Source organism: Microtus pennsylvanicus, chromosome 1 (genome assembly GCF_037038515.1).
Source record: "Microtus pennsylvanicus isolate mMicPen1 chromosome 1, mMicPen1.hap1, whole genome shotgun sequence".
NCBI classification, from domain to species: Eukaryota; Metazoa; Chordata; class Mammalia; order Rodentia; family Cricetidae; genus Microtus; species Microtus pennsylvanicus.
In genome coordinates this window covers 15,169,713-15,187,480 of record NC_134579.1, presented here as the reverse complement: position 1 = coordinate 15,187,480, position 17,768 = coordinate 15,169,713, and the positions used below count along the sequence as shown (strand labels likewise).

The window sequence follows — 17,768 nt, the reverse complement described above, 5'->3', positions numbered from 1 at the left end:
GTTCTTAAAGGTCTTCTAATTATAGTAGTCAATCTACCACAACAAGAAAAAAAGAAGATAAAGTAGACACTTTAACCTCTGAGTAGGATACAGAATGGAGTAGCCAAACTATTACTCTTATTTCAATGAATAAGGGGAAATGAACAAATCCACTAGTCAGGTTTATGGAGACATCAATACCACTTTCCACCTATGTTCCAAGGTCAGAAAGTTGTTCCATATATTTTATTCTTTTCTTTCCTCCCTTGAATGAAGGGCAACATCCTTTATTTTCATCATGGCAATAACTGGAAGCCTATGTCTTCATCTATGAGTCCATATGACCATTTTGCTACATGCACTCACAGAGACCTTGCTGGAACAACTGCAGTCTCTACTTGCCAGGACAGGTTATTGTGATTTAAATATTTTCATTTTAAATCGTGTAGATTTTTCTGGGTCTACTATAATAAAACACCCAAAATTATATAATTTAAAATAAGAGGAGCTTATTATGGCAGAACTATGAAGATAAAAGTGCAAAGTCAACACCACTAGTTCATGGATCTTTTGAAGCTGTAGGATTATTCCTTCCTCCTCATTTCTACTGTTATGTTGGCAAGCACAAGCCATTCACTGCATAATGCCATTTGCTATCATACAAAATCCCTTGTATCTATGTCTGTAGCCATTTCCTTTTAAAGAGGACAAACATGAAGAGAAGACTGTACTTGAGTGTGACATCAGAACATCTCATGATTTGTGCCTCAACCCTACTTGCAACGTTCGTGAGTACTTAGTATTAGAAATTCACCTCATTTTATACTTCTTAATAGAAAAATACATAGTCAAAGGAAAAATTAATTAGAAAAAACATCCATCTTCAACCATCAGTTTATAGTAGATATACAATAGAGGCAAATCTATTCAAGTTAATCAGAAATATAAAGGAGAAATCAGAGTAAGGAAACTTAATTGGGAATGAAAAGTAGGATTGTAATTCAGTACAACTAAATGGGTTGACAACTTGATCTTCATCTATCAAAACATAATACCAAATTTCCAGTCTATAGAATTGTACAATAATATGCCTCAATTGGTTTTTAAGACACTTTGTTAAGGTCGTAACAAGCAATGAAGATAACCTGTGTATGGCATGCTATATTCCTTTCTCTGAGGATAAGGGTTTTCTATTCTGAGATAATGTAGTCTACTGCTGCATACTAGACAAATGAAAAGTACAGGAGGAACGGGTGTGCACTAGCTACCTTTTCATTTCTCTGATTAAAAACATCTATGAGAGGGGCTATATTTGTTACTTTTCTATTGCTGTCATAACACTATGACCCAGGCAAGTTATAAAAGTGTTTGTGTTAGCTTACTGTTTCAGATGGTTAGAATCCAAGATAGCAGAGACAGCTCTGGTGACAGGAAGAAAAGAGAGCTTACATTTTTAACCTTAAATCACCATATGATGTGGGATTTCCCTCTGTATGCTGTGATTACCTTTGATAAATAAAGGAATACCTTTGGGCCTATAGAACAGCTATAGGGGAACAGAGCTAGGTGGGGAAAACTAAACTGAATGCTTGGAGAAAGGAGGTGGAGTTAGAGAGATGTCATAGAGCACCACTGGACACAGACCCCGGAACTTTAGTTGGTAAGCCACAGCTGCATGGCCATACACAGATTAATAGAAATGGGTTAAATTAATATGTAAGAGTTAGCCAATAAGAATCTAGAGCTAATGGACCAAGCAGTGATTTAACGAATGCAGTTTCTGTGTGATTATTTCAGGTCGAAGCTAGCCAGGCAGCTGGGAACTAATTAACCACTGAAGAAAAAGTTTATGTTGGCTAACTGTTCCAGAAGGCTAGATATTCATGTTGGCAGGGGAGACACAGAAGCAGGCAACCAGTGCAGGAAACTAAAGGACCATATCTCAACTGTACAGAGAAAGTACTGCGAGTGTAGTGAAGCCAGAAACCTTGAAAGCCTGCTCCCCAGTGATGTACTTCCTCCAAAAAGTCTCCATACCCTAAAACTCTTTCCTAACCCAACTTCCCAAACAGCACCACCAACTAGGTAACAAATGAGGCAATACATGGGCCAATAGGTGACATTTCTCTTTCATATAACAACAGCTTGGTGGACAGAGTGAATTTAAATGACTGTAGTAATAAGAACGGCGGGCTGGGTCGCGCCACAAGACTAGCTTTACTCGAAATAATTACACGGAAACTGTATTCATTTAAACACTGCTTGGCCCATTAGTTCCAGCCTCTTATTGGCTAGCTCTTACATATTGATCTAACCCATTTCTAATAATCTGTGGAGCCCACGAGGTGGTTTACCAGGGAAAATCTTATCCTGTGTCTGTCTGGAGTGGAAGAATCATGGCGACTCACTGACTCGGCTTTTTTCTCCCAGAATTCTGTTCTGTCTATTCCGCCTACCTAATTTTCTGTCCTATTAGGGCCAAGCAGTTTTTTTTTATTAATTAACCAATGAAAGCAACAGATAAATACAAGACTCACCTCCATCAAATGACCACTGTAAAAACAAACAAACAAATAAATGACCACTGTGTGTGGCACAAATGATGAGCTTCCTGATGCCGGTCCTGGGGTTTATTAATTTTAATGATTGTCTGTGTAATCTGGTTACCATTATCTGGACTACTTCCACCTGGCTACTTCTTATTTTCCATTTTACATCTTGACTCTCAGATTTCAAGAGAAAGAGAGGGAAGAGAGTGAGAGAAACTTCTCACACACTGGAACTGGAACTTTTCTTAATGGTAAAATTACAAGGTTTTCTCCAATTTTGTTTCTTCCTACTGATCATACTAGCATTATGGCACATACCACACTAAATAAAATGTCTGTTTACCTTCACTTTCTTTTATTGCTACCAGTGGCTTCCCATGTGCTAAGCACACAGCAATTGCTCGATAATAATTGTCAAAACTATCATTACTCATAAAAATGGTCAGTTGGATGTTTGAATTATGCTTTCTTCATAAGAATTTTGGTAAATAGTACTTAGAAATTCATGTGTTTCATATTTCACATAACAAAATATTTAAAAATTAAAGTGTATTATAAAAGATCTCTGCTGGCCATAATTCAGACTTAAAACCATTCTATATGTGTATGTGATAATATCTACCTATATCACAGATACATAAATGACAGATGGATGTAGAGATAAATAGATAGATAGATGATAGATAAATAGATGATACATACATACATACATAGATTGATTGATAAAGCAGGAGGATGGCTAGACAGATGATGAAGAGATAAACAGATTTTACATAAATTGAAAGTCCGTATAGGTGTATTCCCATAGGAGGTTGACCTGTTGTCAAGTGGAACTTACTGAAATGTATCTAAGGCAGAGAAGCAGACTTAAGCCTCTAGGACCTTAAGTGTTCATAAACTTACCCAATATTAATAGTAAGATTATTTTCAGAAAGTCATTAGATCATATCAAATATTAGACAATGAGAAGAAAATCAGGTTTCATGCACTAAAAAGCACAAGTATCCTCAATAGCTGTGGTTAATCTTTTCAACTTGATGGGCTTCAGACTCATCCGGACACCAACTTCCGAGTATATCTGTGAGTGAGGGAGTTTCTGACCCAGCTAATTGAGGTGGGAAGACCTCACCTAACTATGGACAGTAGTATCAATCCAGTGGGTCTAAAACTGAATAACAGAGAGAAAAATACCTGCATTTCCTTTCTGCTCCCTGACCCCAGATGGAACGTGACCAGCTGGCTAAAGATCCTGCTACCATGACTTCCTCACTATAAAAACTGTACCCTTGAATTTCGAGTTAAAATAAATACTTCAGCCTTCTTCAGATTGCTTTGATAAGGGTTTCGTCGCGGCAAGAAAAAAAAGGTACCTAATACGAAAGTCAGCACAGTGACAGGACCTGTCCAGGATGTCAATTCTTACCATTTATGACATAATTAGCAGAATTAGGGGTTTATTGTTTTATCTGTTTTTAATAGCATATTTGAATGTCAGTATTAGATTAAAAAATGTGTCCTTGCAGTCTGGGATAAACCTCATTCCTGAAGATCACTTGAACTAATTTATTGCCAACAACAGCACGGGACTGGCGATGCTTTCAGGAGATGCAGGGCTGTTTACAGTGCAAAGAGCAGGTGTCCTGTAGGACCACTACAGAGCCTCTTCTAGGAATGCAGAGGGGACTTCGGAGGGCTTACGAAAACTCCGATAGAGTCTTGTTTCGAGCAAAGGAATAAACCGCACAGGGAGGCGGAACAAAAGCACAGAGGTTTGAATCCCGCGCCAGGACCGCAGTGCAACCCACCTCAGCTTCTAAACAGGTTTTATCCTCTTCCTTACTCCTTCCGAGCTCTGGGCAGTCGAGAACTGCAGCTCCCACAATTCAACGCGGCGAGGCGGAGCGATAGCGACAGTTTTCAGGCCAGTAGGCTCGCGGCGTTTCGGGTTTGGTGAATGACAAACTCTGACCTTTCCCGGAGGCTGCTCCCCAGCGAAGCCTGGTTTGCTGGGCCTTCATGAGTAGGGAGGCGACAATTTCCTCACCGGTCCGAGAGGACTCCACCCCGCGGCCTCATGGTAGATGGAGTCCCTGATGTGCTGGGAGACGTAATGCCTCCAGCTGCCTCGGAGCCGACGGACTACACTTCCCAGAAGGCTGCGGGTCGGCCGGCGGCGAGGGGGCGGTGCCTCCTGTCAGTACAGTCATCTCTCTGCTTGTTCGGCGGGACTGATGGCTGGGGAGATGACGATCTTGGGTCGGTATCCCAGGGTCCCTGCTGCTCTGACAGTCGAGGGGTTGGTTTGAGGAGGTCGGGGCTGGCACGGGTGAACTGTCTCACCTCCTGAGCCCAGGTCACACAGCCGAAGGGAACCTGGAAAGGTGGCTGAGGCTGGTGGGGGCAGGTGGGGGCGGGGCGCCCGGAACCGGGTCCGGCTGCTGGAGTCATCTTGGGGGTCCTGCCGCCAGCCACAGGTCTGAGGGACGCGGGTCTTTTTACTTCGCAAAAGACCTCGGTCTTGAGTTAATAGCTGGATTCGGTTCTACGTGGAGGCTGCGAGAACCTCGGGGAGTAAGAAGGGGGAATTTCGAGCTGTAGTCTTGGGCGGCACTTGGGATGCTGAGTTGAGAGGGATTCTGGTCCTTGTGCTGTGTAGCTAGTTTCTCTTTCAAACTTACCGTTTCGGAATGCATTCCCTTGCTAGTGGTGATGAAATTTTAGAATTTGTCAATAGGCTAGAAGACACAAGCGGGTAGGCTCTTGATCTGCTCTGAGCCAGGCGTTGATTTGAAGGAGCTAGCAATTACCAACAACGAGGAGTACAGGCTGACGTTCTGGTTTCTCAGCATGAGTCTGAATGAGAGCAGGTATCACCTGTGAAACCAAGTAAGACATTCATTCCGAATTCAGAGCGATGTCCTTATTCGCTTTGGGGTACAATATGCATGACGATTGTATTTGATCTTTTTTGCTTTAATTGGTATTTGCTGAGCTTCTGCTCTTGCTGTGGAATACAGCGGTGAACAAACTTGCCTTCAGGTAACTTCCATGATGTTTCTATCAGGGTTAGCGAGTTAAATACTACTTTAATTACTACCTCTTTGAGAAATATGTCCTTAGTTCTTATTTAAATATGCAAAAACGCTGGGGCTCTGTTAGGTATCAGTAATACCTAAGCAATTTTTAAAATCAGTGATCAACTTATTTATTTTATTCTTTTGAATGGGTAAAGACCATAATCAAAGAGGTTAACCTTACAATACCAAAGCTTTTGCTGTGAGAGTTTCATGATGGAATTTCATTTTACTAATGCAGATAGAACTGTTTATGAAGCTGTCAATCTCAATGGCAATAGGTCAAGAAAAGTGGGTTGTAACCAGCTTTTGCTTCACATTTGTGGTATTTCCATTCAGCAACAGCATAATTATTAATGAAATATCTTTACATTTTACTTCTTTGTTTTCTTATAATTAATTATACAGATATACAGTTGTGAGGACTTTCGATTGTTTTTCTTTACCATGTTCAGTTGTAGCCTACTGGAATATGAAAGACTTAATGTCTAAAAAAAGTGGTTATTGATCTTTAGAGTAAAATATTTTGAATGAAGAATGTTATTGAAGAGATGTTGCTGCAGGAACGGTATATAGTAGTTGCTTGATAAAGAGGTGTCTTTTGCTTGGTCTGTTTTCAGGTTCAGCTGTTTTGACTCTGCTGTTGGCTGGCTACTTGGCACAACAGTATTTACCACTGCCTACTCCCAAAGTGATTGGCATTGACCTGGGTACCACCTATTGTTCCGTTGGTGTGTTTTTTCCTGGAACTGGAAAAGTAAAGGTGATTCCAGATGAAAATGGGCACGTCAGCATCCCCAGCATGGTGTCCTTTACTGATGGTGACATATATGTGGGATATGACAGCCTAGAGCTGGCGGATGCAAATCCTCAAAACACAATCTATGATGCTAAAAGGTTCATAGGAAAGATTTTCACCCCGGAAGAATTGGACGCTGAAATCGGCAGATACCCATTTAAGGTAGGAAATTAATCTAAAGTCTGTGTCGGTTTGATTATTACACTGTTTCAATTAGTGCTTTGGCTTCACGCTGCACATCATTGTATCTCAACAGGGTTTATCTGTAAGGGAGTTATATGCCCTCACTGAGAAATTTCTCAGCAGCGGCAGGGTGAATCAATTCAGTGGCTCCCTGTCAGGGAAATGGGCCTTGCTGTGTGCCTATTCTGCTATCCTCATAATGAAGGATGATGAAGCCTCATGTGCTATGGATGGATGTTTTCTATATATGAACCTATTTGTACACATATAGCGTTTGCACACTGGTTTTGGTGTTTTCACAATGAAGGACGATGAAGCCTCATGTGCTATGGATGGATGTTTTCTATATATGAACCTATTTGTACACATATAGGGTTCGCACACTAGTTTTGGTGTTTTCTGGCATTTGAAATACAGCAGTATGTTGCAGACATCAAGTAGTGCATCTTACTACCTTTAATGCCTGCAGAAATACTGTTATATGAGATGATCTAGCTCATCAGTATCTCTTACATTGCATTACTTTCCTGGTATGACAGCAATGTTTGAAGTTCCATAAGCATTCACATATTCTTTGTGTGTGTCAGAAATTGCCTGCCTTGTAGAACTGATGAGGTGTGTGTGTGTGTTTAAGGAATTTTATCCATATTCCCTAACTGTGCTCTGGAAGGTTACAAGCTCTTAACCATTATTTTTTGTTGAGTGTATCTTCAGTAGGTGGTAAGATTTTATTTACTTGCTGAGGTAGGTCTTGCTACATAGCCCAGGTTCTTGTTGAACGTGAAAACCTCAGCACCATGCCGGTTTATTCTGTATTTGCCAATCCACAAATGAGAAATGGCATATTGTATTAAATGTCATTCCTCTGATTTCCAATAAAGTTATATTAGTGACGTTTTGTTTGTTTGTTTTTGTATTATGTTGGGTTTTTTTTTCTTGCTTTTGTTTTTGAAGCAGTATCTCAGTTTGTAGACCTGTCTAGCCTAGAACTCACAGAGATCTGCCTGCCTCTGCCTCGGGTATTTTTATTTTATTTAATGATGCATTTCTTCTTTTCTATCCTGTTTTGACAAGTTTCACTTTTTCCTAATGACAATAAAATACCTTTTGATGTGTTTTATTATCTTTTTCACTTTATCACTTTTATGCTGCATAATTTGTTGCTTCCTGTCAACATATTAAGCCTTCATGAAATCTCAGCTTTGGAAGAGTGACTGATTCTAATAGTAATCAGTAGGAACTTTCAAACTTTCTATTGGTTCGCTGTTTTGATCTTTTTTTTTCTTGTGGTTTTTTACTTTAGTGCTTTTATGTATTTATTTTCCAGTGACTTATCTTAAAACATGTAGTTTTTGTTTTTATTTATCCCGTGTGGGACTTTTATTCCAAGTTAGAGGTGGTATTCTAATGAATTAGACTCGCTAGACAGCTTACTGAAGACATTCTTGCAGCCTTTGTGAGTTTACTTTCTTTAGTTTTCTCTCTTGGGGTTTTAATTCTTTGCACTCAATGACTAGCTGAGAATATGAAATGCAGAGTCCCAGAGACAACCATCTGTAAGTTGTTGAAAAGGAGCATGCGGAAGTCATCTCTGCTCTTCTTACTTTTGCCCAGAATGGGTCTCATCCAGCTCTTTGTTGCAGGGTTTCTCTGGCCTTTATTCACTTAGTGGCCTTGCTGGTTGTTAGGTGTTACAGGCATTGCAAAGTTTTTGTTGAAATTATTTCACTAAGTAATGTCCCCAAAGTGTAATATTAATGGTAATGGCTATTAGCATATGTTGGCGAGAAGCTGTAAAGTGTTTCATCTAAGTGTAAAGGTCTTAAGACCCACTGAGGGTCTTGAAACATATAGCTCCCAATAACGTGAGTCAAGTGCATGACATCGTTCGTTCTTCCAATAAGTATGTAGCAAGAGTATTCTAGGTTCCTGTTAAATTCTTGGCTTTCATTTTCGTTATTGAAAACTGTAACATAAATTTATTTTATAAATTTTGAAGTATCACATTAAGTAAATTCTAATCTGGAAAAGTGTACTGGGTTGATTATAGTGGATTGTATTACTTTATAAAGGCTTTTGTTGAATAAATCCAAGTGTACATGTGAAAGTAAATGCACATGTGCGTTTACATGCATACATTTACGTTGTGTTTTTTTAAATTTTATTTACAGGTTTTACATAGAAATGGAATGGCTGAGTTTTCTGTAACAAGTAATGAAACCATCATCGTTTCTCCAGAATATGTTGGCTCTCGATTGTTGCTAAAACTGAAAAAAATGGCAGAGGAATATCTTGGAATGCCAGTTGCCAATGCCGTCATTTCTGTGCCAGCAGAATTTGACCTAAAGCAGAGAAATTCAACAATTCAAGCCGCCAACCTTGCCGGTAATAGCATCCTTGACTGATGTGTGGTTTTGTCAGGGTTTTGTTAGGACATAATCTTCTGCAGCAAGAATGACCATGTTGTCAATCAACTCTGGCCACATAAACTATATGGCAGATGAATTATGTACATTTGCAGATAATAATTATGAACTCTTTGGTACTATGTTGAATGTTCATATTACGGGGGGGAGCATAGTTTGGGACTGGGGATGTAGCTTTCTGGTGGATTGCTTTCTAGAGAAGATAAGCGCTTATTTGGGTTCAGTCCTCCAGGACACACACATCCTCAAAAAATGTAAAACACATACACACAGAAAACAAAACAAAAACCAAAAAAGGCCGGGCAGTGGTGGCACACACCTTTAATCCCAACACTTGGATAGCAGAGGCAGGCGGATGTCTGTGAGTTTGAAGCCAGCCTAGTCTACAGCTACTGGGAAATCCTGTCTTGAAGTGTCAAAAAAAAAAAAAGTTAAAAAAATATACAAGCTGGGTGGTGGTATTGCACGCCTTTAATCTCAGCACTTGGGAGGCAGAGGCAGGCAGATCTCTGTGAGTTCAAGGCCAGCCTGGTCTAAAAGAGCTAGTTCCAGGACAGGAACCAAAAAGCTACGGGAGAAACCCTGTCTTGAAAAATCCAAAAAAACACAAAAAAACAAAAATGAAGCTATTCAGATACATGATAAAGCCTACAAGTGAACATGAGCACGTCTGCACTTCTTCTGAAAGATATGATCTCTTTGTTATTAAGGTGAATGTGGTTCTAGAATTTGTAAGATGAAAGGAATATACCACTGTCCTACAAATCCTATTTTTGTGTGTGGTGTTTATTTACAGCTAGATAGAAGCACAGAATAAGCATAAAGTGCAATGTTTTATTATTGAAACTCCTTACGCTTATCCTTACGTCTTCACTAATAGTAGCTGTACCCTCCTCTCCCAATGGAAGGCTATCAACAGGTCCTCCGTCATTCCCATTCACCTCATGGGGATAATTCATGTTGTGTCCACAGCTTGGTGCAGACTTCATCAGAAAGTAACATGAGTGGAAGAATGAAGGGTCGGGGGTAGTCAGAGATAAGGGTGCCATATAGAATAATCTGGCGTGCCTCCCTGAAGGGCAGCACTTAAGTGTCTCTGACCAGAGGACTTTGGACATGACCAGAGCAGAGCTACCAAGTTTTATAACTAAAGGGAAGGGCAATATGATCTTGGGTGGAATTCTTGATGGGGCCCCGGATGTGTAGTGCCATATTTTACAGAGAACACTTTAGGGGTGGAGTTTGTTCAAAGCAGGAATCTTACTCAAGGTAAAGGGATCTTTTGTACAAGATCAGCTTGTCACATTTCCACAACTCTGTATTTCCAAATCCATTCTCAATATTAGAAAAGGCTGGAAGAGCTTTTCCTCGAATGTTAATGAAGTTTCAAGTCGCTAAACTTGGGCTTTTCTTTTTTCCATGTTGTACCCTTTAAAAATAATTTTAATTACCCCAGTGAGAAGAATCTCTGATTTCATCCCACTGTCTTTCTCCCACTGCTTTGGTGAAGTTCATGTTAAAGAAGAAACAAGTATATTGTTAGTACAAGTTGAGTAGACTCTTTCCTCTCGTGGGTTTCAGGCCTGAAGATCTTAAGAGTGATCAACGAACCAACGGCAGCAGCTATGGCCTACGGTCTGCACAAGGTGGATGTCTTCTATGTATTGGTCATCGACCTGGGAGGAGGAACTCTTGATGTGTCATTACTGAATAAACAAGGAGGGATGTTTCTTACCCGAGCCATGTCCGGTAAGAACAACACGGAATTAGAGAGGCTCAAGCCTGTTTGCCTTATATGCCTAGCATTTAGCATATTGGTGTGGCTTTCAGAATATTTTGTGATTTTCTGTGTGGTGTTGCTCCAGTCTGTGTAGTAAAGATCACAGTTAACTGTCAAAATAAAATGTCTAGGCTTCCAATAAGCCAGATGAGGGGCTCCTTCAGGGCTTTCTTGCAAAGGTAAAAGGAGCATTAAGGAAGAAAGCTTTAAAATGAAGAGTTTCGAATTATTTAATCTTCTTATGCGTCATAAAATAAATGTCCTGAGAAATGCAGTTTTAATATCACTGAAGAAATAAGATCTTTCATTTTAAATCACTTTTCAAGATTTTCTCTTTGTGCTTTTTAGGTTAAAAATGTAAGGGTGTTTCGATTGAATAATAGAATTGTTCTAATGTATGTATTGTTCATTGTCTTAGCCAGATTCATCAGAGCCAATTTATACATACTTTGAGTTTATATTATGCTTTTCTTTCCCATAGAACTTTTCTATTGAGCTTTTAATCATTAAAATAAATGTTAATCATAAAATTCACTTTCTTCTGTTGAGAATAATAACAGTGTTTCAAATAACTGCTTAACAAGTGGCCTGGCATTCTTCTCCAGTGTGGTCGAGGTTCTTTTACGTCAGTCAGAATTTCTAACCTTGCTGGCACTGTGCACCAACAGTACATGATAGCCAGAGAGGCAGTAAGTGTGGGTGTAAAGGGGTTTCCAGAGTCTGACCTTAACAGAGTTCTTCTTAGGCAACATTCATGCTAAGAAAAATCTTAATATTTTACAGGAGTCCTTATTCTTGGAATATGTTAACATATATAGGTGATATGTTTTATGCATGTATGAATAACAAAGTTTTTAATTGTTCTTTTAGGAAACAATAAACTTGGAGGACAAGACTTCAATCAGAGGCTGCTTCAGTATTTATATAAACAGATCTATCAGACATATGGCTTCCTCCCTTCCAGGAAAGAGGAAATCCATAGATTAAGACAAGCCGTGGAAATGGTCAAATTAAATCTGACGGTTCACGATTCTGCTCGGGTATCAGTTTTACTCAGTGTAGAGGAGGAGGACAGCCAGACACCTCAGAATGGTGACTCTCATCTGCCGAAAGAGCAGCTTTCCCCAGGACATGATCACCACGTGAGCAGAGTGCTTAGGCCGGGCCTCTCTGAAAGCAAGAGCGGGAAAAGCCAGGTGTTGTTTGAGACAGAAATATCACGCCAGCTCTTTGACACCCTCAATGAAGATCTCTTTCAGAAAATCCTCGTGCCCATTCAGCAAGTATTAAAAGAAGGCCTCCTAGACAAGACTGAAATTGATGAGGTGGTTCTAGTCGGGGGCTCGACTCGTATTCCACGGATCCGCCAAGTCATTCAAGAGTTCTTTGGAAAAGACCCCAACACGTCTGTGGACCCTGATTTAGCAGTGGTGACAGGAGTGGCCATTCAGGCAGGGATTGATGGAGGCTCTTGGCCTCTCCAAGTCAGTGCTTTAGAAATCCCCAATAAACATTTGCAGAAAACTAATTTCAACTGAGCTCTGAGGGAGTGCTGGTAACTGATCTTGTCTAGCGATTTTGATGATCTGCTTTGTGAAGCCTCCTTCAGAAAAGAAGGACACGAAATAGCTCACAGATCACCCTGAGGACATTTAGAGAGGAACATTTTATAATTTAGAATTGATGTGACCAGTTGAGTCCTATTTGTGTTTGGAGAACTGTCATAGTGTTTCTAAAGTGACAGCGTGGAGGTTAGCCACTTCTCTGGATTCTGGAAGTAGGTAACCATTTTCACTCATGACTTTGGCAGTATCTCGTACTCTCAGGAGCGTTTATTAGGAGCTGCTGTGGGCCATGGTGCAATTACAGATGAAAGCAACAGTTTTCAGGGTCAGTTGTGCTGCTGGCTCTGCTGGGCAGGCTTCCTCCATCTAAGAAATTCTGAGGTGGGTTGACATCTGAATTATCAGTTGCTATAAGGTGTGACTGCGTCATGGCCCACAAGAGCTCATGATACACGCTCCTGGCATAGTGCCATTTATAAGCCCTCCAGTTTGTACGGCTTTGCATTAGTAGGGGCTGATAATTCATTACTGAGTTATCACATGTAACTCCTAATTTGGTCTATACTTGAAGGACTGTTGATGTCAGGTATTTACATTGGCCTGGACATAGCAGTATTAATACACTGCATAGATAGTATTCATCAACTACCATATAAATTGTACTTCCACCTTTCTCTATGTGTTCTATTCTCCTAGTCTACAGATTTTAATATGTTTAAAAGACCAGTTTTTCTTCCTCAAGTGGCTACGGATTGATTCAGATCTTTCCTGCCAGATAATAGAAATTCCCAGTTCTTTTTTCTTCAGTGTGACATTCTCTGCTTTTATTTCCACAGTTCTGCCTGGTAAGAAAACGGGAGTTACCCGTTGCCTTTTCAAAGTGCTCTCACAATGAAGCTGCATTACTCTCTGTTTCTGCTATCCAGGAATTTTGCACAGATCAAATATTGTAGTGGTTATTTGTATTTGGCTGTGTTATTTTGTTTGCCTTTTTTCCCCAGGACCAAACCTAGAAGTACAGGAACATAATCCAATTACTCTGGAAACTGAGGCAGGGGCCTCACAACAAGTTCTAGGCCTGCCTGGGCAAGTTAGGGAGACCCTGTCCCTATCTCAAAAGAAAAGGTGAAAGAGGGAGGGAGAGATGCAGGGAGGCAGGGACGCAGGGGAAGAGAGAAAACACAAGGCAGATGGCTATAGGGACCAATGGAGAAAATATCGTAGTTTGACTTTGTGTTGGCCCTGTTACTGGAAGATATATATCATTTTTTTTGCTTTAATGAAGGCTTATAGGAATTATATCCTGGCTGTCTTATTAATATAAAGTGTATCCTGTTTATGAGTGTTGTAATAACTAAAGAAGAGAACTAAGAAAGTTTCACTAAGATAAAGCACTTCGGCTTCCCAGGGTATAATGTTGAAAGGTGATATTTCTTTACAGCTTGATGAAGAAAAATGTTCCTCAATAGTGAAGTTGCTGTTAAATATCAGTTATTTTTGTGCACCAAAAGTGTGCAGTAGGTAGGCAGGAAAACACAAGATGCTGTGCTTTATTTCAGAACTAATAGAGAAAATGCCAAAGACAAGCCCTTAACAGCATTCTGAAAATATTCAAGACTGAATCTGATTCTAGATTACAAAGTATCTGTGCGAACATGTCTGAGACTCAAGTATTCAAGTTATCCTACAATCTCCACGCATGCTTTTCACTCTCTCTTAAGCCATTTAGGGTTACAGAGAGCAAACTTGAATATTTTAGATATTTGGTGGAACTCAAGACATGGGCAAGAACAATTCACAGAATGGAACAGATAAATAATATTAAAATGTGAAGGCAGATATTGTCCGTGAAAACCTAGAATAGTGCCGTTGGAGTTGGGGCTGAGCAGTTAGCGTCCTCTTCTCTAGTATAGTGCAATGTTAAAAACAGCGGAGGAAATGACTTCAATCCTATGTTACAAAGTTGCGTAGACCTAATCTTGATGTCAGTGGAGTTTCTTCAAAAGGTACAAATGCATCCTAACAGGGACTATTTTTTAAAATTCAAGATCATTTTTTCATAAAATGAACCTTTTAGTTGTATATTTGGCTGCTGTTTTTTTTGAAGTGTGTGACTTTAAAAATACTGAATAATGATTAATTTATTTTGTATCCATATTTTGGTACTGTGTCCTCACTCAAACCACTGATTTAACAGATACCACTGTGTATAATATGAACTCAATATGACAGATACTGTATAAAACAGATTGTGCCTCTTAAAAATGTGTGTACAGGTAACTCACATTTCGCTGTAAACGCATACCATTTTGCAGTTTTGTTTGTGAATTGTTTATTTTCCACCCATGGCTGGGATGGAATATATTTTTGATGTGTATAAATACAGAAGATAGACCTGATGTGATGCGTACAGACTTTGTAGCAAGTGATCTAATTCCAGAAGTGTCACATCTTACTGCATCCTATGCGCCTCATGAGATTTCTCCTATATTTTCCTCATATCTCTAATTTAGACGAGCTAGTTCTTATATGAACAGTTTCTTTAGAATTCTCATTAACAAACCATCACTTCTAACTAATGGAGTCAAGTGCTGACTTGATCCATTTAAAAAGTCTGCAAACCACCCAACTGGAATCTTTCACCTGGCAGTTAATACTTCATAATTTTCTAATAAAGTTTGTGTCAATCTTTTGGAAAAAATATCTTTTGTCTTAAAAAATTTATTTAATTGTGTCTCAAAAATAAGCTCCTGGTGCCTGAGTGGATAGAGAGCTCAATCATTGGGAATACTTGTTGCTCTTGCAGAAGACCCAGGTTAAATTCCCAGCACCATATAATGGCTCACAACCTTCTGTAGCTTTAGTTTCAGAGCATCAGTGTTGGAGGGCCCGCTTGTTCATCCTGGCTGCCCGGCTAGCTTAGGCCCAAAATAACCACACAGAAACTATATTAATTAAATCGTTGCTTGGCCCATTAGCTCTGGTTCCTTATTGGTTAATTCTTGGATCTTAATTTGACCCATTCCTATTAATCTGTGTATCGCCATGTGGCAGTGACTTACCGGTAAAATTTTCAGTGTCTGTCTCTGGTGGATCCATAACGTCTCCCTGACTCTGCTTTCTTCCTTCCAGAATTTAGTTCTTTGCCTACCTAAGTTCTGCCCTATCAGGCCAAGGCAGTTTCTTTATTCATTAACCAATACAAGCAACACACAGAGGGGACTCCCACATCAAATCAAAAACCCTCCTCTGACTTGCACGTTATATGTAGAAAATTGTGTAGGAAGAAGAAAGGGGACATAAAAAAAGAAAAGTTTGTAGATATTAAAAGCATTTTTGAAATACTCTTAAAAGTACCATTTTTTTTTAAAAAAAAGTACCATTGGAATTTGGATACTTCACATTTTTAGAATATTTTAAAGATATAATGTTGCTTCTACTGCAGAAACAAGCAATATGCATTTTTTAATTTTTTTTAATTAAAAAATTTCTGCCGCCTCCCCCACTCCCCATGCCCCACTCCCCTCCACCTCCCTCCCTCCCCTCTACCTCCCTCACTCCCCTCCACCTCCCTCTCCAGACCGAAGAGCAGTCAGGGTTCCCTGCCCTGTGGGCAGTCCAAGGTCCTCCCCGCTCCATCCAGGTCTAGGAAGGTGAGCATCCAAACAGGCTAGGCTCCCACAAAGGGATAATGGAAGGATGGATATGGGAGCAGGGAAGTATATATTTTAATTAAGGAAGCCATTTTAGGGTTGGTAAGAGCCTTGACTTTAGAGGGGTTCCCAGGGGTCCAGAGAGATGTCCCCAACTAGGTCCTTGGGCAGCTGAGGAGAGAGAGCCGGAAATGGCCCGAACCTATAACCATACTAATGAATATCTTGCGTATCACAATATGCTTCTTAAAATATAATTATATCCAAAACATGGTAAGCATTACAAGTCAACAATTTTCTCCTGCTTATATACTGACACTATCTTACTGAGGTTGATCCAACCCAAAACTTAATATAATGGAGTATTATTTTACTCAAAGGCAAAGTAATAAATATAAAGCATCATTTTAAACAGATATTAAGATTCAATAAGTATAGAATTAAAAACCAATGCCTCTTTTTATAAAAGCTTCTGAATCCCCTTCATCTCATGATTTGGGCAGTTGCTCAGCATACTTATGTGATAAGTCTTTACAGCATACGAATCTAAGATGCATAGTTACACACCATAAAGACTGTGATAGTAACGTCACGCAAAGTTGATTAACACTGGGCACTTTGAGTGGTTCTTTTCTAGCAAGTGACACTAACTTAAGGAATTAAACTAAGAGTATGGCCCAAGCATGATGAAAGAGCAGGCATGGATGAATAAATCCAGAAAGGTTGCATCTAGATCACACAGGCAGGTAGGAGGCAGGGAGGTCAGTGGTTGATTTAATTGAGCAAGTGAATGCAGACAGAATCATGGATAATGTAAAGAAAGATGGCTTGAACAGAAGTAAGAAGATTGAGCAGAGGCCAGGATGGCTGTAAACATCTGACACTTAACTGGTACATGTACCAGTCATAGCCAGAAACTTGATTCTGAGCATCTCTCACTGCCGTTATTTTTAGAGATTAATGCACTACAGTCGTTTCATTTAGAATAGTCAACAAACAAGTAAAACAATTCATTTCTGGTCCTCGAGTATTTGTCTAGTTTCTGTTATCATTTGAAAAAAAGTCCTTTCCATTGATTCAAATTCTGTGGCACCTTGAATCCCATAATTCTGGAGTCTAGAACAGCCATCCTGAAATGTGAAGAAAATAGAGTTGGATAAACCATAATTGATTTTCCACCTCACCCTTACAAAAGGGAAAGTTTAAGAATTATTTCAGTACAAAATACAGATACTACTTATTACAAGTAACAATTTTCTAGTATTCCTCAATCATTAAAATATTCCTCCATTTATTCTGGAGAGTATTTTCTGTATGTTTAGGGAGAAAATTTTACTTTGTGCATAGGGAAAAAAATCCTTGCCCTGTGATAAGTAGTGTATTCTATATATCCAATATCAACTTGCCAAGAATTTTTTTTTTGCTAAGAAAATTTACTTGCCTGAATCAATGATAGATTGTAGTCTGTTAGCCATTATCAAGATGGTACAGTGAGAAAACTCCTTCCTAAATGTGTTCAGCACCAAGCTATCAGTCTTAAAATTAATGGAGGCTGTTACTTCAAGATGAGAATTTTGTTTTATGAAGCAAATCAAAAGGAAGACAGACCAGCTGTCACTGTCCAACTCTGACCAAAGAAAAAAATAAAATAATTCCAGTGGCCATCTTTATAATTACCACTTCCAATTCTAATTTCCAGATACTCTTGTTCCTCCTTCTGTCACACCCCATTTATTCGCTTATTTAAAAGTGTTCGTTAT

The 17,768-nt window shown here is 39.4% G+C and overlaps 1 protein-coding gene across 1 annotated transcript; it reads left to right on the top strand.

Annotated features, from left to right (window-relative positions):
* Positions 1-4,709: 4,709 nt before the first annotated feature.
* On the top strand, positions 4,710-15,056 carry Hspa13 (heat shock protein family A (Hsp70) member 13). The gene is made up of 5 exons (XM_075956516.1): positions 4,710-4,784; positions 6,223-6,563; positions 8,756-8,969; positions 10,592-10,759; positions 11,661-15,056. The coding sequence occupies exons 1-5, from the start codon at positions 4,760-4,762 to the stop codon at positions 12,326-12,328; spliced, it is 1,416 nt and encodes a 471-aa protein (XP_075812631.1). The 5' UTR covers positions 4,710-4,759; the 3' UTR covers positions 12,329-15,056.
* Positions 15,057-17,768: the final 2,712 nt, after the last annotated feature.